This window comes from Sylvia atricapilla, chromosome 19 (genome assembly GCF_009819655.1).
Source record: "Sylvia atricapilla isolate bSylAtr1 chromosome 19, bSylAtr1.pri, whole genome shotgun sequence".
Classification (NCBI taxonomy): Eukaryota; Metazoa; Chordata; class Aves; order Passeriformes; family Sylviidae; genus Sylvia; species Sylvia atricapilla.
Genome location: NC_089158.1, coordinates 3,206,689 through 3,230,652, shown reverse-complemented (window position 1 = coordinate 3,230,652; position 23,964 = coordinate 3,206,689). Strand labels below are relative to the sequence as shown.

The 23,964-nt window shown below is 50.4% G+C and overlaps 1 protein-coding gene across 1 annotated transcript in view; it reads left to right on the top strand.

The window, feature by feature from the left end:
* The window catches only part of CACNA1B (calcium voltage-gated channel subunit alpha1 B), a 183,802-nt gene that overhangs the window by 13,605 nt on the left and 146,233 nt on the right, over positions 1–23,964 (top strand). The window contains 1 exon segment of the mRNA XM_066332486.1: positions 13,262–13,365. Coding sequence (XP_066188583.1) covers positions 13,262–13,365 — 104 coding nt within the window.

The following is a 23,964-nucleotide window of genomic DNA, read 5'->3' as shown; positions in this document are numbered from 1 at the left end:
CCTGGGCAGTGCCAGCACCCTCTGGGAGCATCCCAAACTGGAGCACATGTGGGCAGGGAGGAGCCAGCAGATGGAAAATGAATGCTGAAACACACCATGCCCACAGGTGTGTGCAGAGATGTCACCACGGCTTTGTCTGCAGCAGAGCTCTCAGCTTTTTAGAGCATCTCAGAGCCAAGAGCTCACAGCATCTGCCTCACAGCTGGGCCACAGCTTTCGTGTGAAATCCCCCTCAGCCCTGACCTAGGGACAGGTTACCTTTGGGACTTGGTGCTCAGCAGAGCTGAACTTCTCCTGTCACTGTGCATTTGCTGCTGGGGATGCCTGGGGACACACTGGGGACAAAGCCAGCAGGTGCTGGTGTCTGCAGCCATGATGGGGATGGGAGCTTGCAGGAAGGCATTCCCCACAGCCCACAGCCCCAGCAGGGGTTTCCAAACAGGGAAAGAGTTTCAGCTTACCTTTAGACATTTTAGGAAGTTTACCTAAGATTTCTCCATACCCACCTGGCAGTGAGTGGCTCAGGGCCAAGAGAGAAGCATTTTTTGGACCTTGTCACCGCTCTTCAAACCCGGTCTCTCTCTCTCTCTCTGCTGCAAGCCAGATTGTCCCTCCTAAAAGATTCAGTATTTAGGAAGGAGCACAAAAGAACTAAGGGGGTTTTGGGAGTGTTTCTAGCAGCTGTCCGAGGTTTTCTCAGACACCTGTGCGTGGCTTTTCTTTTGTTTTCTGTAATGTTTGTTATTTTGTTATTTTTCCTTATTAAACCTTTCGCTTTACAAAAACACCTCTGAAATTAATTTTAGCCACTTCTCTGCAAAGGCTGGACCCTCAGAGATTGATTTACACGAGGTTCATTACACTCTGACCACGTGCTAACCTGCATCAGGAGCTGTGTCCCTGAGCTGTGCCACGCTGTAATTGTGCTGTGTCTTTTCTCCCTGCAGCTCCATAAAGAAGAGAGAAATCTCCTAATGCTGTTAGTGCTGATTGCACTCACTATCGAGTTAGGGTGATTTGAATTTCCTAATAAGAACCAGCCACCTCCAGCCTGCACACAAATGCTAATTCCCAGCCTGGAGCTGTGGGGTTAATGTTGATTTTGTTGATTTTGTGGCTCAGTATCACCAATCATCTGCAGGAAAGTAGGGCAGTGATGGCAGAGTTTGGAGCAGGCAGCCAAGCCTGGCAGCAGCCCTGAGTGCAGGGTTGTTTGAGAGGCAAAGGCTGAGGGGGAGGAAGGGAAAAACCTCTCCTGGGGATGGTGCTTTTGGAGAGGTGGTACTAAAAGGCAGAGACACGTTTAGGGGTGACCAAACCCTTGCACAAAAACCCTAAACCAGCTCAGCCAAACCGACTTGAGCACAAAATCACAATGGGATTTTGGATGTGTGAAACCAAGAGAAAGAGCCAGTGTGTCCCCCACGACCTGCTTACACCCCTGCTGCTGGCACACACACTTCTTGCCAGCTGAGACGTGGATTTCATCCATGTTCCCTGCTGGATTTAAGCTTCCTCCATCCCATTATGTTGTTACAACCTGTGGTTTTTCTTGAGTAGCAGACAGATTTATTATTATAATGGACAAAATCTTTTAGGTCAAACTTCACTCACTTATCTGATCACTGGTGTGTGACAGACATCTCAGCACCTCCAAGTTCAGAAATTCTTGTGTAAACAGACTCACCCACCACCCGTGTGTGTAAAAACATCCAAATTTCTCCTTTGCCTTAAACCCCTCCCCACAGCTCTGTGTCCAGACTCTCCTGAGCAGCAGATGGGGTGGATTTCTCAACTCCCTTTTCCCCCGGGAGAAGCCTCACTCCAGGCTTTGGAGTAACAAACTTGCTACTAATGAGACCTGGTTGTGTGTAGGCAGTGCAGGAGAGTAATAAATTGGCACGAGCATCCCTGGATTTGTAGGAAAAATCCCTCGTGGAGCACTGAACGAGCAGCACAAGGTTCTGTGAGAGGAAAGCACGTGGTGAAAGGAGGAATCTGCACAGCTGATGGATCCTGTGTGAGCTGTCAGCACAAGAATCCTGCAGCAGTCCCAGTTCTGCTAGCCATTATTCCTGCTTTCCTCCTGGATCCCGGAGGGCTGCTCTGTTTGCAAAGAGCTGAGTTCCCAGCTCTTGTATGGGATGCAGAGTCTGAAGGATCCCAGAAATCCTTCTCTGGAAGGTTTGCAGAAACCCAAAGAGGCTGGAATAGGAAATATGTGGAGCAAAGCTTAAGGCTGAAGTGGCTTTGGGATATTTAAATGCCAAGAGTGCAGCACGTCTGTGCCTGTGTCTCCATCTGGGAGCACAGCCTGGCTGACCCCGTGCCCACGTGGGCATTCCCTCCAAGCCTGAGAGGACTGAGACATTCCTGCCCTGCTCCAGCAAATTCCCTGCTCAGAACAGCTCTTGAGCCAATGTGTGAAGCTGAGCAGGAGCTGAAGCATCTCCCCGAATCTTCCAGGGTTTATTTAATGTCTCAGGGAAGATTTATTCAAAATGACTGTGGGGTGGCCACCTCCAGGTTTAGTAGGAGATGTTTCAGATCTGCAGCAGGAGAGTGACATGTATCAGACCAACTTCAAGAGTCTCTCCAAGGCAGCAATTGCTCTCTGAAAAGCAAAAACCTCTCCAAAGAGCAGCGTAATCATGGGGGCTTGCCAAGGAAAAAAACCCTCGAGCTGAAGAAACCCACTTGCAGCTCGACAGCACGAAAGCAGCGAGGGCACAAACAGCTCTGAACGTGCCTGACAATTGCATCCCTGCCCAGGATGGAAAAGGCAGCTGGGTGCTGGCAGAAGGTGCCAGTGCTCTGCCATCCCTGCTGCATCAGGGGCTGCAGGGACACACGGGGACAGAACAGCTCTGAGGAAGCCAGGAGTGGAGGTTTCCCTGGATTTTGCAGTTCTGACAGCAGCCCCAAATTCGTGCTGCAACAGGAGAGGCTGTGGAGGGGCTCTGGGAGGAGGATTGCTGCTCTTCACTCAGCAGATCTCGGGGGCAGGGGTGGACAGGGAAGCTGGGCTGGGACAATGCTGCTGCTGTGGGGTGAGCTGGATGCTCCATGTGGGTCAGGGCAGCTCAGGGGGTGCTGGGCTCAGGGGGCTGCACGGGTGGCATTGCCAGGGCTGGGGCTGTGCTGTGTCACCAGCAGGGATGAGGGAGGACAATGTCATGGGGCAGAGGTCTGTTGGGCTCCACGAGGGAGGTACCAGCAGCTGTGAGCTGAAGCTGCTCAGGGGCAGAAGCTGTCATCATTCTCTGCCTGCCACTGGTGACATCCCAACCTCCCAGCTCCTCTTCATGGGATCCTGGAATGGTTTGGGTTGGAAGGGACCTTAAAGCTCACCCAGTGCCATGGGCAGGGACACTTTCCACCATCCCAGGCTGCTCCAAGCCCTGTCCAGCCTGGCCTTGGGCACTGCCAGGGATGGGGCAGCCACCACCTCTCGGGCAATCTGTTGTTTTTCCTCTAAAAGATAAAATTCCTGGCATGACAGAGCCTTTAATAGGAAATTTTACAGCCATTTTTCAATTACAGCAACACTTTTATTCTTTCTTGTGTTTTCTCATCCCATGGAGGGATGAGATGGGTTTTAAGGTCCCTTCCAACCCCAAATATTTTATGATTCTAAAATCCAGCAAATCCCTTGCAGAGGAGGAAGATCAACCAGGAACTGTGGGAATCAGCTCATCCCAAAGTCCCCTGGGTGTCCCTGCCCCTGCTGGGGCTGGTTTGTTCATGAACTGGGCTGTGGCAAAGCCTTTGCTGCTCATCCCTGTTCCCAGGCTCTTTCCTCCTGCCGGAATCCAGAGAGGAGCAGCTTTGAGCTGCTCTCATCATTTTTTACAGCCTTAATGAACATACACTGTAGTAAATATTTTCACACTTCAATTTGGAATTTCACAGGCAGTTTTCATTCAAATTTGGAACAACTTGGCAAGGCTTGTGCTTGGGAAAAACCTTTTTTCCTTTCTTAGAGCAGAGTCCTTTTTATTTAAAATGTCTTCACAAAACCTTGTGAAACATCTTCAGATGGAGCCGAGAGGATCATGCCCAAATGGTGTTTTTTGTTCTGTTTTGTCTGAAGCAGGGAAATGGGAGGGATAAAAGACCTTTGGAATCTTGTTCTGAGTAGGGATTGCATTGACAAAGGGCTGTTGGGCCTGGGGGCTTTGCTGTGCTCTCAGTTCTGTGGCACTGAGCTCTCAGCTCCAGCTCCTGAGCCGTAGATTTTTCTACAAGGATGTTCTCTGCCCATAATTAAGGCAAAGCTGAACTGCTGGAGGTGTCTCATTAGAAGACAAGAAGGAGAAGGTGGCCTAACCTAAATAAATCGATACTCCGCTCGTTCCCCATCCTCTGCTGGACAATGGAGGTGTGTAACAGCTCTTGGTTATGATTTTATACAATGGAATCAGGGCTTTAATTCATTCAACCAATTTTCTGCTACTGGAAACCTCTGGGGAATGTTTGCTGGTGATGTTTAGAGGGAAAATCAGGAAGAATCTGGATCTGTGTCAGGATGATGAGGAAGCCTGTACAGTATCCTCTGGGCTGTTGTTATTTGCAGTGATTTTAGGCCTTGCCCCTCAATTTCCTCTGCTCAAAGCCAGCAAATGCTGCAGTATTGGATTGCTGTGGTGCCCTGGGAGTCACTCTGTGTGACTGACTGGCTGTGCCCTGCTGATCCAGGGGCTGCTGAGAGCCTGGAAAAGTTCATTCTGCATCTACTCACCAGACCAGCAAAGCTCTGGGTGGGTCTGAACACATCCTTGTCTGTAAATCCCGTGTGTCCCTGAGCAGCCAGAGCGAGCAGGGCTCACCATAAATGTGTTCTGTACATTTACACCTGGGGCTATTTCCCCCTCCTCGTGACTTTCAGAGCACATTTGGGGACAGTCTGGCTCTTCAGAAGCCTTTGCAGAGTAAGGAAAGCACGTCCAGGGAGCACTGAACTGCCTGCAGGTGCAGCCTGACTCACACAGGAGTTCTCTCAGGCACTGAGTGGTTTGTGCTTGGTAAGAGCTCGAAGCTCAAGAGCAGAGCCTGGTTTTCAAGGTGCCCCCTCCAGCTGCACAACCCCCAGAGCTCCTGTGCTGTCCCTGTGTCCCCTCCTAGAAAATGCAAGTCCTGTGTGCTCAGAGAAAGCTGAAGATGAGTGACCGAGGTGCTGCTGGTGGGAATGAGAACATTTGGAGTTTTGCTGGATGAACTGGCTGCCCCTGGAGCGTCTCAGCTTGAGTGACATTGTGTGAAACTGCCGGAGTTCCTCGGTCTCATGGGCTCTGTGGCTTTTACATTTGTGCTAAAATGTGTCAAATGCGTCCTCAGAGAGTCACAGGATGGTTTGGATAAGGAGGGACCTTAAAGATCATCTCCTTCCAGCTTCCATGCTGAGGAGAGGGACAGCTTCCACCAGAGCAGGATGCTCCAAGCCTCATCTAACCTGGCCTGAAATCTCCTTAGCTCCCAGATAAATGCCCCGTGGGGCTCAGAGAGGGGCTGGGCAGGGGTTTGCTGGGGCAAAACCTCCTCTTGAGAAGCCCAGGCAGTGGCCTGACCTTCCTCACCCTGAGCGTGCCTCACCTGTCCCCACCAGGAACAGGCTGGACCGAGTTTCCATCCATAATTCAAGCCCACAGCTGTTTAAAAATAAAAGAAAGAGAGGCATGGCTGCGAAATCAAAATAAAAACATGCAAAAAGAGGCAGAGTCCCTTGGCCAGCCTGTTCTTTTTGACAGTGGCAGAGCTTTCCCAGCGCCAGGCAGGCTCATGAATAAAGCAGCTGAGTGAGTTCACGCTAGCTGGGGAAAGAATGAATTTTTTATCAAGAAACCCTGTTAGCATATTTATGTATTGATATATTGGTGCCATAAGCCTTTGGATCAAGGCAGAAAAAAGCAGTGGTTTTGCTTTTTCAGCCTCCCCAGCTCTGGAGAAGGGGAGAAACAAAGGGGAGGATTTGCTCCTATTTAAACTTGGCTGAATTAACATTAATATTGCTTGCAACAGCTACAGTTAAAACGTGTTCCTACATCTACTGCTATTGTGCAAAATTAAAATGCTGCCAGCTTTGAGGATTTCACCCAGAGCCTTCTTGTATTTGGGTTGATTTTATGCATTTGGATGCTCTCAGGGGAAAGCCCAGCTCTGCATTGGTGTGTTTGAGAGAATTACATCTGCCTTCACTCTTCTCTGGCACTTTCTGAGTCCTGCCAGGGGAAATAAAAGGTGGAAAACAGAATTCGAAAGGGGAAGATGATCGAGGTGTGTGTGAAGGTGAAAAGGAGGAGTGGAATAGTTCAAAGAGCTCAAAGAGAGAGGATCTTCTCAGGAGCACGGATTTGAGTGTAAATGTGCCAGGAGGTTGGACTCTTCCCAGGAGCTCAGGCTTTGTCAGGACTCTGATGCCAGGGCAGGGCAGAGGCCACTGGGGACCCTCTGAGGGCTCTTCCTACAGCTGCTGGCCCCATCCCAAAGGGCTCCCAGGAAACACCTCCTCTGCCATGGGATCTTTCCTGGGGTCCAAACCCCCACAAAGGCACAGTGACATGATCTGGGCAGTGATCAAACCACAGAATCCCAGAATTGGGCTGGAAAAGACCTTTGGACTTGATGACCTCAATCTTTGACCAAACAGCACCTTGTCAACTAAACCACGGCCCTCAGTGTCACATCCAGTCGTTTTTAAACACCTCCAGGGACAGTGACCCCATTCCAGTGCTCAATTCCTCTTTCATTGAGGAATTTTTTCCTAATTCCCAGCCTAAACTTCCCCTGGAGCAGCTTCAGGCTGTGTCTCCAGTCTCAAGTTTCTGCCTGGACCTTGCATGCAGTTCAGAGGTTCCTGAAATCCCACCCAGCCCACTTCCAGCCATGGGAACTCCAGCTGAGGGGTTTTCCTCACAGAAGGCATAAAGCAGGTAAAATCCTGAGAAGGGGTGTTTGGGCTCCCAGGTCCCTGCAGCTCATTGGGGGATCTTCCACTTGAATGGAAACATTAAAATGGCACCTGCTCTTGATGCCTTGGGGAGGCTGAGCTGGAACACAGACTGGACAGAGCTGGACGATAAAGTAGGGATTTATTGAAAGGCCTTTAGGATACACCTTGGGAAGGATAAGAGCCTGACCAGGGCTACACCCAAAATGGACAAATGGTCACGAGGTCTCACACTTTTATAAGTTTTGCTCCATTTTGCATATTGGGGTTTAATTGTCCAATCCCAGCCCCAGGCTGTGAGGTCCCATCCTGCTTGTCCCTCCCTCCAGCCCACCCTTGTTTGTGCCTTTGGGCTGAAAGTTGTCCTTGGTGTGCAGCAGGAGAAGGATTTGTTTTGTGTCCCTGCTGTGTGCAGAGCTGAGTGACACTGACTGTGAGCTCAGAGCTGCACCCCTGGGCACCACAGAACCTGAAAATCTGAAAGTTAAACTTAAAGCATCACTCTGACCCAGCTGAGCCCACTGGCCCCAGGTGGGGGAAACTCTGAACCCCAACTCAGCCCCATGCCGCTGGACTCAGAGCACGATTTGGAGCCACCACTGATTTCATCCAGCCCATTTCAGTTTTGTCCTTCCCACAGGCCATCCCACGGGTGGCACAGCCCCGGAGCATCCCAGGGGATGTTCCTGTGCCAGCTGAGTTTGGCTCTGGAGGGTCTGTACCCACCAGGTCCCTGCAGAGCCCAGCTCCAGATGCTCCTGAAAATGAGCTGGAACATCTGAGAGTCAGGAAGCAGAGAAACTGGGCTGGATTCGAGCCAAGACCACACCAAGTGGGATGGGGTGAGAAGGGAAAGGCTCCCTGCAGATCCTGGTGCTCTGTGGGGAGCAGCACACGGGATCAGCGCTTGGAAAATGGGATTTATGGGATTTCTCTCCCTGCTCTGGGGGATGTGGGAGCAGCTCACCTCTCACCTGGCTGTGACCCAATTTCACCTCCTGGGAGGCTGGGGATTGCAGCAGAGACCTCCTCAGTGCAGGGCTCAGTGGTGTTTCTGGGTCAGAAAGGCTACAGAGGGTTTAAAAGAGGGTTTACAGAGGGTTTTTCTCCTGTTTTCATCGTAAGGCAGGTTCCATGTGCTCTTGTACATGCTTGTGATATTTTTGATTTTATTCTTGGTAATTTCGGTGTTTGTTTAAATGTAAGAATAGGAGCAGACAGAAATAAATCACCCGTAAATAGCTTTGCTAATTATCAGAAATAGTGAGGAAGAGAGTTGTGAAAAATCAGACGGAGGGTAAAGAGAGTTCATCTCTCTGAGACAGCTGAGAGTTCTCAATGCAAAAGCACTTAACTAAGGGAATATTACCCTTTAATTGCCCTGAATAAGTCAGGCTGTGCCATTGATTAGATTCAACGAGTAAATCTAGGTGTGCTGTATTTTGTACTTTGATTAAAAACATGGTAAAAGCAAATGTTCGGCTGTATCTGTCCAATTAAATCCCCTTATTGACCCCCACTCAGGAAATATTTATGTGGCAGCTCCTTAATTGTTTGTATTTCACATTAAAGGTTATTTTCTGTGAGGTTCCTTCCCCTCCCAGAGCAGCTCGTGCTCCCTCTGATGGAGTCAGCAGCGGGATCTGGGGATGCTCTGGTGAGCCCTGAGGCTCCCTGGGGATGGGGAAAAGGAGCCCAAAGCAGGCAGAGACCCTGGGGAGGCAGGGAGGGGATGGGGATGGGCTGGGAGGAGGATGCTGCTGCAGGCCAGGCTTCCTCAGCCTTTTCCTGGCCATGGGATGGGGCTGGAGCAGAGCTGCTGGTCCTGCAGCAATGAGAAACTCCACCAGGAGAATCCCAGATGGGTTTGGGCTGGAAGGGACCTTAAAGATCATCTCATCCCACCCCCACCACGGGCAGGGACACCTCCCACCAGCCTGGGGTGAAACTCCTCGCAAAGAACCCCACAACTAATACCAGTTGTCAGAGCAGTATGTATTTATTGACTTTAAGACACCTGGGGAATAACTTCACCAAAGACACACACACCCAGCAGGGAACTTGCCCCCATTGTCATTCCCTGAGGTTTTACACATGCATGGCCCTTTTGGCATGTTTTCAGGGGAGCACACCATCTTAGAGTCTGGGCTCTTTTCTTTATCTATGCTCTTTTCTTTATCTGTGCTTTTAGCCCTGTTGCTCTGCTGTTTGGGCCAGTTCCTCTTCTGGTTGTGCCGAAGCTTCTCCACATTTGTGGTGCTTAAAAAACGTGCAGAAGGGGAACAGACACAGCACTTGGTGTTCACTAAATGCCATCTCGTGTATTTTAAAATACTACTTGGAATGCATTCTAACATACAGTATATGTTCTTCAACCTACTCTAAAGGATTAGCAGGGATTTTTCCAATCTGTGTCTCACAGGGTGCTGCAAGCCTCGGATACTTGCAGGGAGGAGGAAACTCCCCTTGGAGCAGCCCCTGGAAAGGAATCCAAGAGGGCTCTGCTTTTCCAGGAGGAGCAGTTTGTCACCACTTTGGCCTGGTGTTTGTCACCGTAGGCAAACTGGAATCTGTCCTGGATCCTCGTGAGCAAGGCAGAGCAAACAGAGGCAGGCCCTGCCCTGCCCTGAGCAGGAGGGAATCCAGCAAATGCTCAGGGCATGGTGGTTAATTGGTTGTATTTCAACACATCTCGTTTTTAAGGGCTTTGATCATGGCATGGAATTGTGGCTCTGTCGCCAAGTTTGGGCCTCAAGGGGAGAAATAAATGACAAACGATCATTTGGCAGCCGTGAACCCGCTGCTCTCCCTTTGCATGTTTGTGTGCTTTTCCCTTCTCCCATCTGGTCCTTCCTCAGCTCCTCTGCAGCCCCCCTTGCCTGGCTGACAGCATCCAGAGGCTGCTGGGGGCTGGGAGCACAAACCCTGTGAGGAACAGCTGAGGGAGCTGGGACGGTTTATCCTGGAGAAAAGGAGACTCAGGGGTGACCTTATCACTCTACAACTCCCTGAAAGGTGGCTGTGCTCAGCTGGGGTTGGGCTCTTTCTCCAGGCTGCACTCACAGAAGGAGAGGACACAGCCTCAGGCTGCTCCAAAGGAAATACAGGTTGGATATCAGGAAAATTTTTTTAGAAAGGGTGATAAAGTTCTGGAATGATCTGCCCAGGGAGGTGCTGGAGTCACCACCCCTGGGTGTGTTTAAGAAAAGACTGGATGCGGAACTCAGTGCCAGCGTTTAGTTGAGTTTAGGGTTGGGTTGGACTCGCTGATCCTAGAGGTCTCTTCCAACCCAGTGATTCTGATTCCCAACCTCCCAGAGCCATGGAATGTCCTGAGCTGGGGGGACCCATCGAGCCCTCCCTGGATGGATCCATGTTTGATGGACAAAAGATGAGAGCTGAAGAGCAGCCCCTAAATACAAAACCCTGGCATTGCCCCGGGAATTACCCCAGGCACTTCCCCACACCTCCTTTTGCTGTTTCCAAGCCAATGGTGCTGCAGGCAACACCTGGAATTGGCTTTACTTCATCCCTCTCATCAGGACTGGCTGTTTTTTCCCTGGTGTTGGGAAGGGAGCACTGAAGATGAGTTTCCTTGTTCCCTCAGGCCCATCTGCAGAGATGCAGGGCAAGGAGAGAGCTGAAAGCAAAGAGGGAGAAGAATGGGAAGACAAAAGAGGGCACGAAGCATCGGGGTGGGATGTCAGGTATTCCAAAGGCCTCCAAACCCCTAATTGGGCAGCTCAGAGCTTTCCCTGCATTTCTGCTCCTTTTTCCCAGCCTGTTTCTCCTCAGATCCAGTTGTCCCTCGAGTGCTGGTTCTGCCCTGAGCAGGGGGGCTTGTGCTGAGGTTGGTGGGTGCCCATTCCTGTGCTCTGAGCCGCAGATCAGCTGACACAGACATTCCTGATGGTGTTTGCTGTTTGGAGAGATGCTTGGAGGTGTTTGATCCCGAGCCTGTTCCTGGAGGGAGGATGTGTGCAGACCCTGTTAACAAACCCAGGGGTATTTACTTGTGTAAATGTCATCAGCTGTGAGAAATACTCTGACACTTTGGGGTTTGCTGTTTGTTGGGTGACTCAGACAGAGACTTTTGAGGTGGTACCAAGTACCACAGCTGAGATAAAACACAAAGAGAGTGCTTCCTTTTCTGAGCCCTGCAAGCAAAATTATTCTTGGAAATATGATTGGGACCACTGGCCAAAAAGCATCACAGGTAATAAGTTAAAGGCACCAATATCAGCTAGAGTTAACACAGTTTTCCCAGTTGCTGTTTGGGAGCAGTTTTCTGGGGGCTCTGCCTTTGGGCAGGGTGAGCTCAGGGATCCTGTTTTAATTTACCCTCTGCAGGAGGAGGGAGAAGGATGAGGAGAATGCAAGAATTTACTTGTATCAGCACTGTAAATGTTATCACCTGTCAGAAATGCTGTGATGTGGGTTTTGCCTGTTCATCGGGTGACTTCTTACACACAGATTTGGAGGTGGCACCAAGTACATGCATGGCTGAAGTAAAACACATTTAAAGCATTTCCTTCTGTGAATCGTGCAAGCAAAATGACTCTTGGGAATATGATTGGGAACAGTGACCAGAAAGCATCACAGATAATAAGTTAAAGCAGCAATATCAGGATTAATGGAGTTTTTGCCAGTTGGTGTTTGAGCACTTCTCTGCGGGCTCTGCCTTTGGGCAGGGAGCTGAGCTCAGGGCTCCTGTTCTCCTTTCCCCTCTGCAGAGGAGGGAGAAGGATGAGGAGAATATGTTTAGGTCTTTTCTTTCCTTTTTTGCTCCCCTTCCTCTTTTCCTTCCACCCGACACCAGATCCTCAGATTGCTGCATTCTTCCCGCACAAGAGAGGAATTTGCATTTTCCTCAGCACTGGGATTCTGTCAATGGCCATGTGGCATTTTCCTTCTCAGCACTTCCCCAAAGAGCTCCCTCGTGGCTGATGAATGTAGAAACTTTGTCACAAACCGCTCCACCCTTCCCTGCCGTTCCTCTCCGGCTGGGGTGGGTTTGGCTGACCGAGGTGCTGAGTGTGCAGATGTGGAGTTCTGTGACTCCAGAGATCCTGGGCTTCTCGCAGGCTCCTGGTCTGTGTGTGAGCACATTCTGGCCTTGGCTGCAGCCCGGCTCTGGGGAAGGCTTTGGGCAAGGCTGTGGTTCCCTGCTGCAGTGGCTCAGTTCGGATGGAGATGAGGCGCTGATGCTGATGCTGATGCTGATGCTGGGGGAGCTGGAGCAGAGGTGGGGAGGGAGGAGGCTGCTGTGCAGAGCCAGCACTGGGCTAGGCCACCTAAAACTGTGTTCTGGTCCTGCAGTAGGGTCAGCTGGAGCTGTGGAACTGTTTGGGTTGGAAAAGGCCTTTAAGGTCACTGACCCATGTCCCCTACAGGGCTTTTAAATCCCGTCAGGGATGTGACTCCAGCACTGCCCTGGGCAGCTGGGCCAGGGCTGGGCAGCATTTCCATGCAGGAATTTTCCCCACTATCCAGTCTAAACCTCCCCTGGCCCAGCCTGAGGCCGTTCCCTCTCCTCCTGTCCCTGTTCCCTGGGAGCAGAGCCCGACTCCCCCGGCTGTCCCCTCCTGTCAGGGACTTGTGCAGAGCCACAAGGTTCCCCCTGAGCCTCCTTTTCTCCAGCTGAGCCCCTTTCCAGCTCCCTCAGCCTCTCCTGGGGCTCCAGCCCTTCCCCAGCTCCATTCCCTGCCTTGGACATGCTCCAGCCCCTCAAGGTCCTTCTTGAGGAGCCCAGAACTGGACACAGGATTTGAGGTTTCCCAGCACAGGGGTGGTCACTGCTCTGGTCACTGCTGGACACACCATGGCTGGGACAGCCCAGGGGCCTCTTGCCTACCTGGGCACACCTGGGGATGTCCAGCCACTGTCACAGCACCCCCAGGGCCCTTCCCAGCTTTCCAGCCCCTCTGTCCCAGCCTGGAGCTGTGAGGCAAGGACAGGAGCCTTGCTGACCCTCATCCCTTTGGTGTGACCCCAGGGCTCCCCCCTGTGCAGGGTCTGCTGCCCTCCAGTGCATCCCCCCCAGCCTGGTGTCACCTGTGACCTCCACCCCCTCACCAGGGGACAGCAGAGGGATCTCCCCACTGGAGCTGAGGACAAACCCTGGTGTGGATGTCGGGACAATCAGTTCTTTGGCTGGGATTTCAGCTGGTGAACACAGCACAACTGACCAGGACATCAGTGCTGGACACTCCTGTGGAATTCCAAGGGGAATCTCCTCTGTCCTGCAGCTTCTGTGTGGTGTTTTCCTCCTGAGCTGAAATAACACTTGTCTCTCCCTTTTCCCTTTGTTTCCAGACAAACGACGCTGCAGGAAACACCTGGAATTGGCTTTACTTCATCCCTCTCATCATCATTGGCTCTTTCTTCATGCTCAACTTGGTGCTGGGCGTCTTATCAGGGTAAGGCACTCGTGGACTTTTGTCCCCACCTGGATATTAAAAGGGAAGATGTGTTGATTTTAGCACTGGGGGTGATGGTCCTGAGAGAGACGGGGGACACATCACTCTGTGTCCCCTTCCCACACACCCTGCCCCTTCTCTCCTTAATGGGATATTTCTGTAGAGTCTTAGAATGGGGACAGGCTGCTGAAAACCCCTGGACTGAGATGATTCTGAATCCAGACCCAAGAGTGAATTGATTTCTGTGGAGTTAGATTGATTTGGGTCAGTGCAGCCAACCCTTCTGTGTTGCCTTGAAAAGCCACCAGGAACCTGCTGGTGCCAATAAAATGCTGGAGAGGGACATGGAATTGTTGATCATGCATTTGGTGCAACTGTGCAGCAATTAAAAAATCTCAGGTTTGGGATTATTTTTTGGTGGTGGTTTTTTGTTTTTTTTGTGTTTGAATTTTTTGTTGACTTGTTTCGCTTGTTTGATCTCTGCCTGCTTGTGTCAATGTCTGGATTTTGGGGACATGCTGGTCTCTGGGGACATGCTGGTCTCCCAGGGTCAGCTGGGGATTTGGTGTTTGTGGCAGCTGAGTTTTGGGGTTGGACCTTTGCAGGAATCAAGGTGCCAAATCTGAAGCTGGAACATTCCCAGCATCTGGGGAGATGTGATCCGGAATTAACACACTCCAGGACTATAAAGCTCTCAGACTTTGGCACCTCATTCTGCACTGAGTTTCTCCTTAGATCATGCAGGCAATAGAGATCATAGAGATGTATTAAAATCTGGATTTTTTTCCTGCCTCTTGGCAGCAGAGGAAGAAAAAATGAGTGGTTGCTGCTGTGTGGTTAAAGCCCTTCAGTGCTGCACCTTTCCTCTTCCTTTTTGGAGTGACTGGAGAAAGGAAAGTGTTTTCCAAAGAACATATCAATGCTGATTTGTATTGTTTTGTTATTATTTTTCCTCCTCAAAGCACAGGCTGTGGGCAGCAGTGCAGTGGTGTTTGAGGAGGGGAGAGTTCTGTGGGTGAGGCTGTGTCAGACCCCTCAGTGCAGGAATAATCTTCGTGATCAATAACTGACCCAAGCCATTAATAACTGATAATTACTGATCAAATCCATTTATAATTGATCAATAACTGACCAAAGCCCTTTATAACTGATCAACAACTGATCAGATCCATTTCCAGGGTATCCTGGTGTATCAGAGGCTTTGTCTGCTGGCTGATTTTCAGGGATTACCCCAGCAGGGCTGAGTGTGGTTCATTAGGTGCCTCATCTCCCTTATTCCACAGCAGGATTTAAACCAATCCCAAATCCTGCAGGCTCCTGTTCCTTTGTGCTGGAATCAAAGGGGTTTGGTGAACAGGAGCTGGAGATCTCTGTCTGACTCTCCTGGAAGCCTCTTGTTGCCTAAGGGCAAAATATGAATATTATATAAATGTGTATCTCCTCTCAAAAACACAGCTCTGTGCAGGGTTCCCTGTGTCAGTGGGGAGGATGAGAAAATCTTCCTAGCAGAGGGGAGCTTCTAATTTCTGTTTCACAGAGTGGTTTGATGTCCTTACCTGGAATAATTCCTGGGGAGAGGCTGAGGAAGTCAACATCACAGCACAGGTGTGGAGCACAGGGCTCCTGGTGGGCTTGGAGCTGCTGGGCAGGGAAGGAAAAAGGTATAAAATGTATAAAAAAATCCTTCCCTGTGAGGGTGGGGAGGCCCAGAGAAGCTGTGGCTGCCCCATGACCCCTGGCAGTGAGTAGGTTTGGCTCCTGAGTTTACCTGTTTGAGAAAATCCTGGAAGACTGACCCCAAAATGTGCAACAAGAGACGAAACCTGTGCTGAAATAAAGAGCAAACAACCTTTTCTGTCCGCTGATTCTTCTGGAATCACGGGACAGGATGAGAGGAAATGGCCTCAGGTTGTGCCAGGGAAGACTCAGGTTGGATTTAAGAAGAGGTTTGTTCATGGAAAGGCTAGGAGAGCATTGGAATGGGCTGCCCAGGGTGTCAGCATCCCTGGGAGCGTTCAGAAAACACGTGCAAGTGGCACTCGAGGCCACAGCTGATGGTTGGACTTGCTGAGTTTAGAGGCCTTTTCCAACCATAAGGATTCCGTGACTCTGCAGCAGCAGCAAAGGCAGGGAAGTGATGGGAGCTGTGGCAGTTTGGAAAAGACACAATATAGAAAAGACAGACCATAGAAATGAGCCCCAGTGTCAGGCCCCAGAGGGGAGGCCAAGCAGCTCAGTGATTCCTGGTGCTGCCACAGGGATGTTGGGCTCTCTCTGTGGATGCTGGGCTGGACCTGCTCACCCCAGTGCCAAAGTGGGGCTCTGATTGAGGAAATTGGGATCAGCTCCTCCTTGCCAGGCTGGATATCACCAGGAAATACAGAAATTGTATCACAGAAATACTGAAAATACTGTGTTGTTTTCCAGGGTGATTGAGAGATTTCCTGGAGTGGTCAGAGGTGCACTGTGATTGAAGCAGCTCCTGAAATCCAGAGAGTTTGGTTGGTTTTTGATGGAATATCTGGGGCTTTCCAGCAGGACTCAGCATCCCACTTGCCCTGGAGCAGTGGGTTTGTGTCCCTTGTGCAGGATTTTCCTCCCTGCTCCTCACTTTATACTCCTCCCCTTTCCATTTTCCTTCCCTGGTGCTTGATTCTTCTGTGAACCAAGAAAACTCAGCAGCCCTGCAGAACCCAATAGAGCAGAAAAATACAGATTATTTCCTCCTGCAGGAGCTTTTGCTGAGTGCCACAGCTGATTTGTGAGCTCAGGACTGCACAGGGCCAGGAGAGCAGGAGCAGGAGGAGAAATTCCTCTCCCTTTTGATACCAGTTACATCCAGGAGCTCATTTCCTTCTCCTGTGAGCTGTGGAATTCGGGAATTCAGGACATGGGTGTGTTCTGCCCGTCCCTGTGCTGGGAATTGTGCTGAGGTGACTCCCCAGTCACAGACACCCACCAGAAAGGGAAAATATAAATGATAAAAATAAATAATTGAAAACTAGGTGGAATTAGGAGATTCAACACCTGCTTGAAGTTTTGCTGGTCCATCCCTCCAGCCCCTTGAGTGATGTTATCCCTGTTCCAAAAGTCAGGGCACTTTGCTTCCCAGAAATTGAGGTGGCATTTTCTAAGAGTGGAATAACTGCAGTGGTGGCAATGTTTAGGAATTTGTATCCATAATGTATTTCCCTTGGAACATCTTCCTGTGCTGACTGCAGTGGGGAGTTATTTTTTATTAGATCCTTTGTAAACTCTTTGTTTGTGATCTCGGTGGCAATAAACGGGATAAAACAACTTTTCCACTTAAAAAAAAAGGAAAAAAAAAAAGATTGGCTGCCTCTGGTGGCACCACGAGATTGTTCTGAGTGCAAACCATGGCAGGAAGTGCTGATCCCAGCTGCCCTCCTGCATCCCTTAAACACAGGGTCATTTGCTGCTTGGGATGTCACGGCTTCATTTCTGACCACAGAATGCCCTGGGACGATCCCGATGAATTTTTTATGGAACTGTGCCCACGGTTTGCAGCGAGGAGGGAAAATCCCCATCTGGAGTTGAGAAGTGCTGCCTCACAGTGACTCTTTTTTCTGACTTAATTCTGGTTTAATGCCCTGTGTCCCCAAGGGCTGGGCACCTCATCCTCATCCTCATCCTCATCCCCATCCCAACCCCACGTCAACCCCAACCCCATCCTCATCCTCATGTTCATCATTATCCTCATTCTCATCCTCCTCCCCAGCCCCATCCCAACCCCAACCCCAACCCCATCCTCATCCTCATCCTTATCCTGATTCCCAACCCCAGCCCCATCCTCCTCCCCATCCCAACCCCATGTCAACCCCAGCTCCATCCTCATCCCCATCTCAACACCATCCCCAACCTCATCCCATCCCCAGCTTCATCCCCAACCTCATCCCATCCCCAACCTCATCTCATCCCCAACCTCATCCCATCCCCAACCTCATCTCATCCCCAACCTCATCCCATCCCCATCCCCAACCTCATCCCATCCCCAACCTCATCCCATCCCCAACCTCATCCCATCCCCAACCTCATCCCATCCCCAACCTCATCCCATCCCCATCTCCAACCTCATCCCATCCCCAACCTCATCCCATCCCCATCTCCAACCTCATCCCATCCCCAACCTCATCCCATCCCATGCCACCCCCATCCCCATGTTGGCCTCCTGGTGTTCCCTCCCTCAGCAGCCCTTCACTGCTGTTTTTCTCCTCCTGCTGCTGTTCCCCTCCCAGCCCTCAGCCTCCCCTCATCCCAGTTCCCAGCTTTTTTTCCAGGGGCTGCTGGGCTGCTGGAGTTTCCTCCGGCTCGGGTATTAATTGTGCCTGGTAATGAGCGGGATGATGGCACACAATACATGGGTGAAGTGTTTTTGATGCTTCGGATTACACAATGCAAAGAGGATAAACGTTATCCTGGGATGCTGGGAGGAAGATGATTGAACTTATTTCAAGGCTAAGTGCTTTTTGGCCAGGATTCAGGCAGGGGGAGTGCCGAGGTCGGCGAGACAGGAGGAATTCTGGCCAGAGAGGCCACGATCCCAGAATGATGCATTGGGATCCTGGGAGTCTGCGCCTCTCGAGTGTGAAAAATGCTGCTTGTCATGTCCTCAGATATTTATGGTGAAGGCTGAGGTATTTCCAGCCCAGGCAGTGAGGAGGGATGGCTGCTGCCAAGGTTTGCTCCTCTGGCTGCGCTCAGCAGGGCTGGGCTGTTTTCTCCAGAACTGCCCTGTCCTGGATGTGCCATGCCTGTGTTCTATGGGGTCACCTGGGGCAGGTGACGCCTTTTGGGGCCACCTAAAAACAGAGGCCAGGCAAGATTAAGGGAATAAAAAGCAGGTGTATTTATAGAAGGGCCCTCAGGTACATTTTGGACAGATGAAGCCCCCCAGGGGCTGCACCCAAAATGCATGGCAGGCCACAGGTTTTCACATTTTTATCAGTTTGGTCCATTTGCACATTGGGGTGAACCAATTCCAGCTTCAGGTAATGAAGTCATTTACCCCCAGTTTTCTCCCCCCAGCTCACTTTAGTTTCCATCTCTTAGCCTGAGGCAGTGAGGGGTCCTTGATCCCCAGGCCTGGAGAGGAATTGTTGTGTCTGCCCAAAGTGGGGCAGCAGCAGCTCACACTGTCTGTGGGGTTCAGAATTTTACACTAAAAAACTGCAGGGTTGCAAATATGTGGACTATATAAAAGCTGAAATCCTGAGGCATCACAGGGACTGTGGGGAGACGTTTGGGATGGGTGCAGCAGCTTTGTGCCAGGGGGACCTGGCAGGGGACACAGCTCCAGCTGTGCTGGCACCTTGCAGGGGACAAGGGGCAGGAAATGGGATTTTATTCTTTTTCTCACCCTTTTCTGAGCAGTCTGGAGCGTGGATGCCTCATCCCAGCAAACAGCCTCCCCGGGCTGTGCTCCAGGCTGCCTGGGGCATCTCAGTGTCTCTCTGTCCCAGGTCACTGAGGTTTTTGTGGTGTTGGAGCAGCTCCTCTGGAGGCAGCACAGCCCCATCCCGACCTCCCTGAGCCCGGCTGCCTCAGGGACCTGCCCTGCTGAAATTCCTGACAACTTTCCCCATCCTGGGGACTTCTGCTAGACTGAGATCATAAAACCTCCTCCTGCAAGACGAGCAGAGGCTGGAGGAGAGCGGAGCTGATTAATTTGTCACAGTGGCAAAGTGTTCTTCTGTCCTCCTTCCCCTCATTACCGAGACAATCCTTCATTTCCCTGCACATTTGTTCCCAGTTCACTGCTACCTGCTGCGATCTGACTCTGCCTGCTGTTAATTATTTGCAGCAGAAGAGCTGCATCATGGAAAGAGATGAGATTCTGGTTTCTCCTTGCTTTGAGTCTGTTCCTGCGCTTAAAAGGGAAGGGAAAGAGAAGATTTTTCCCCCCTTTTTCTTTGCTCGTCACCCTTTTTAACAAAGCCATCATTGCAAACATGAAACGAGGGAGAAATTTTTCTTTCTTGATTTCTTGCAGGAGGGGGCAGAGAGCAGCAACTGATCCTGCTGAATGTGGGTCCTTTGCTCCTTCTGTGGTTTTGGTTAGTCCAGGAGAGCTGCACTTCCTTTATTTGCCCTTCTCTTAAGCCACAATGGAAATCAAAGCCTGGGATACAAAAATGATACATAGGAGACCTAAATTTGAATTTCCTGGGGCCTGTGCTTTGTCCTGGGAGTGGAAACTCGAACAGAGCCAGAGGTTCATCCTGCAATTGCAGCAGGCTGAGGCGAGGAGATAAATGAGGCTTTTGAACTCCTTTTTCTCCCTTTGTCAGCGCCTCCTTGGAGCCAGGTTGGCCCAGCTGGGCCACTTGCAGCTCTGAAATCAGATTAGGGGGGATCAAAGTCAAACTGGCTGAACAAGCTGAATGTGAAGACAAAGGAAAGGAAGCAGGAAGATGCATTGAAGGCTTCACCTCTGTGCTGCTCCTCTTCTCTTCCCAGAAATCCAGGACGTTTCCCAAAGCTGGCCTGTGTTGGGAGCTGGGATTGAAGTGACTCTGGAGCCTGTCTGGGTGCTCAGAGATCATTGTCTCCGAGATCCTTCCATCCCTGATCAGCTGCTGGAGGGTAACTGAGTTCTCCCCTCTCTGAGCAGTGAGGAGGCAGCAGGAGCTGCTCTCCCCGGGCAGGATTGATGGAGCCAGGGCTTATCCCTCAGCACTGGATATTGGGATGGGTTCAGCAGCTCTCCCAGTGGGATCCTGTCTGGCTGCGGCTCCAGGTGAAATAGGAACAAAAAAGAGTTTCTCTGGGAGCCTGAGCAGCTGATGGGGCAGGCTGGGGTGGGTGAGGAGCCTCTGGGCTTTCCTTCTTTAACAAACTCTGACTTCTCAGCAAACTGCAGTGGAACTTCTCTTAGAGGTGCCAACTGTCACCAGCACAAAAGAATTCTAGAAAATCTCTCGCTTTTCAGGTGAATCTGTTGTTGGGTTTCCTCTCATTCCAGCAGTTTTCAGTGTGCTCTCCCTGTGCCCCTTTCCTTTCACCCCCCTCAGGTTTTGTCCTTGCCCAAATGAAGTGCATCTCCATGATTTCTCTGCTTGTTCCATGAGGCCTTTCCAATCAAGGTGCTTTGCCTGTGTTCAGTAGTGACCTGGCCTTGCTTTTTAGGACTATTTGAAACCAGTGATTTGACAATCCACCACATTGATCTCTATTCATGTTTTCAGAGCAGTAAGTCAGAGGCATCAAATTATTTTTAGTTTTGCCTGCAGATTTCTGAGGATTTTGTCTGTGGATGAGAATAATCAAAGTCAGCTCATCCTGAATTTTTCCTGATCCTTGCTGTGGTAAAGATCTGATGGTATGGGAAGAAATCCATGGTTTTCCTGCTCTCCTGTCACTCTGTTTGCAGCCCTTTGTGGGTGCAAAGGGCCAGCTAAGACTGGTCCTCTTGGGTTTGCATCTTCCCAGCTCCAGGTCACGTCCAGGCAGCTGGAAATTGCACTGCTTTTCTATTCACTCCTGGATCTGTTCAGTGAGCCAAGTTTCTAACTCCTAACAGTGTGTTTCTAGCTCACCAACATCCTCCCAGCTTTGTGTGCCACAGGGAATAAATCTCTCCCTGCTGTCCCCATCCCTTCCCCTTGTCCCTGGCCTCCTGCTGTGGCTACTCCAGCCTCTGCTGTGGCTGCCTTTCCTCCTCCCCTTCAGGAGTTTCGGTGAGAAACTCCACAGGTTGGTGCCTTTGGGGTGTCTGATCCCTGATGTGACCCCTGCAGGGCTGCTGCTGTCCTGCTGCTGCCTCCCTGGCAGCCCCTGCCAGGCTCTTGGGGCTCACTGTGGGCTCAGATGTGGCCTCTGAGGGATCAAAGACCCCTGCTGCTGCTGGGTCCCTGGTTCAGAGCATCCTGCAGAAGGAGAACACTTCAGGAATTGAGGAGAGACGGTGTCCCTTGTCCCTGCTCAGGTCCTGGGCTGTCCTGTTCAGACCTCCCCCTTCCTCCCTGGGGTCCAGCCTGTCTCCCTGTGCCCTGCCAGGAGCCACCTCTGCCCCCAGCAGGGCTGGGGATGCTCAGCACCTCCCCAGGCTCTTCCTGCCCCTTCAGCCCGGCCACTGAGCCCTGCTTCTCTCTGTTCACATTTCCCAGTGCCCCTCTCTGTTGCAATGGGACACAAAATAAAGATGCTTGACTCCGGTCAGGAGGCAGCAGAAATCAGAAGGTTTATTTACAATTCATTCAGCCCTTTTATAACACTCTGGGCTAACAGTCACATTATTGGTCCATAGGACTGACACCTCTGCCATTGGCTCAGTAACAGAAATAGCAAACAACTGCTGCTGTTATGGGAAAGGAATATTGTTAACACAAGGCTGTTTTGGGAAAAAAAGAAAACTGTTGGAAAGTTTCTCTTGAGGAGAACTCTGCAATTCTCAGGCTCAGAAAATACTGAGTGTACACCTCTCCCTCCTCTCCGTGGGCTCTGTCTGCTCAACCCCCCTCACTGCCTTTACCTTTCCAAGAACAGCTTTGCAGAAGGTAAAATAAATGTTTTTGTTATTTATTTTAACCCCACTGAGGATTTGTGTCCTTCACTGCACGAACAGTCCCAGCCACAAAGGAGTTGGGTTTTTGGTTGTTTTTTAATGTGGCATCTTGCAGAGGCCTCCCCTTGTAAAGGATTTGCTGTTCCCCAGGAAGACAAAACACAGAGAACCAATTCTGCTCCCGGAGCAACAATCTGCTTTTCTACAGATGATGCTTCTGTGGCTGGGGGTGAAATGTTGGGAATTTTACCTGCATCAGATCCTGCTGCAGCGAGACAGGAGTGGTTCTGCGGGATTTTGTGTTTGAGGTGGGAAACTCGACCCCACAAGGACAGAAGGAATGGCAGGAGTGTGAGGAGGGGTTGCTCAGTGGGGATTTGCCTGTTGTGGCTCACCCAAGCAGTGGGAATTTGGCTGGACTGGGACAAGGTGGGCAAAAACCAGCATGAAAACACAGAGCTGAGAGGGACAGGGAAAACGAATTCCCTATTTCCTTCTCATGGTTGATTAACTAAAATAAACGGTAGGAGGTGGGCTTCTGTGGGTGCTGACACCCTGGTCAGGGAGAAAATCCCAGGAAGAGCCTGTGGGAACTTAGTGCTTTCCCACCTGGCCTGTGATTGTGAAGAGGAATCAAACACAAGCCTTGGAAGGTGAAAGACCATTGGCAGCTGCTGGATTTTCTTACTTCTTGTTTACTTGTCGAGAGGTGCTGTTCCAAATAACCAATAATATTCATTGCACAGAAACGCTGGATAAAAGGATGTGCCTCTCAAGGAACTTTCTCTTTTAAGCCCTCCAAGATGATTTGGAGTCTATTGTTATTAAAGCCATCCCAAATAATAATAACACTAGGCTTCCACCCTTAAAATGCAATTTTGTTCTTGCCTGTGGGTGCTTCCAAATAATAATAATAATAATAACAATAATAATAATAATAATAATAGTAATAATAATAACAATAGGCTTCCACCCTTAAAATGCAATTTTGTTCTTGTCTGTGGGTGCTGCCAGGACATGGGGATTTTGGGGCTGTGTGGTGCCAGTGCTGAGCAGTTCCCCCAGGCTCTGGAGGATCTCTGAGCAGTGCCTGTGGCCTGCCAAGAGCCCGAGCTGTGGTTTTTACTGACAGTGCTCTCACCTCTCTTATCATCTGTTCAATGTCTGGGGTGCTCCAGGAGCATCTCCTGCTCTCTGCACTTCCTCTGCAGCCTCTCAGGGTGTGGAAAATCCCACTGGGAAAAGCCAGTGTCCAGAAAGGAGACGGGAATGCTGCAGCTTTACTGGAATAAAGGGAGTGATCCCCGGGGGCATCACCCCCGCAGGGCTTCTCTCTCTCTCTCTCAGCTTTAGAGGGTGCAGCCTCCTTTTATCCCTAATTTTATCCAGATGAGTGTTTCCCTCTTCCTTTCCCCACTGCTGAGGCACGAGGAATTCACTGTCTTCCATATATCCCACCCCTTGACGCTGTGATTTTCCCTCCAAAGTGCAGAAATTGCAGAGCTTTGAGGATGTGATCAGTCTTGCCCAAGCTGCTGCCACTGCCCTGGGCGTGTGCCACAAAAGCCAAAGCAGGAGGAGCATTTTGGATGCTCTGTTCCAGCTCTCTGCTGTCACACAGAAAGTTAATCACACACTCAGGGGATGAAGATTGTGATTTGTTTGGTTTGGGTTTTTTTTGCTCTTTGGTCGCTGTGACAGTATTTTTAATTTAAATGTTTTCAATTTAAGTGTTTTTTATTTAAGTGTTTTTAATTTAAAGTAGGTGTAAGAGTTTCATTAGTTTATTGTGTTTACTGACCCTGGCGGTTATTCAGAAAGTTCAGGGTTGTGCTGACCCATTTCTCCCATTACCCTGAAGTTCAGGAATTCGAACTGTCTGGTTAAACTCTCCGGGTTCTGTAACAAACTTATGGGGTTTAGAGGTTGGGAGAGACATTCAAACCCATTTCAAAGATATCTGTTGGAACCCCGGGGACTGAGAATTCCCGACTCTCTGTGCTGACAGGCACTGACCCCCAGGCAAACACTGGATTGATCTGAGGCCTTGGAAAAGGCTCCCAAAATTGAGTGAC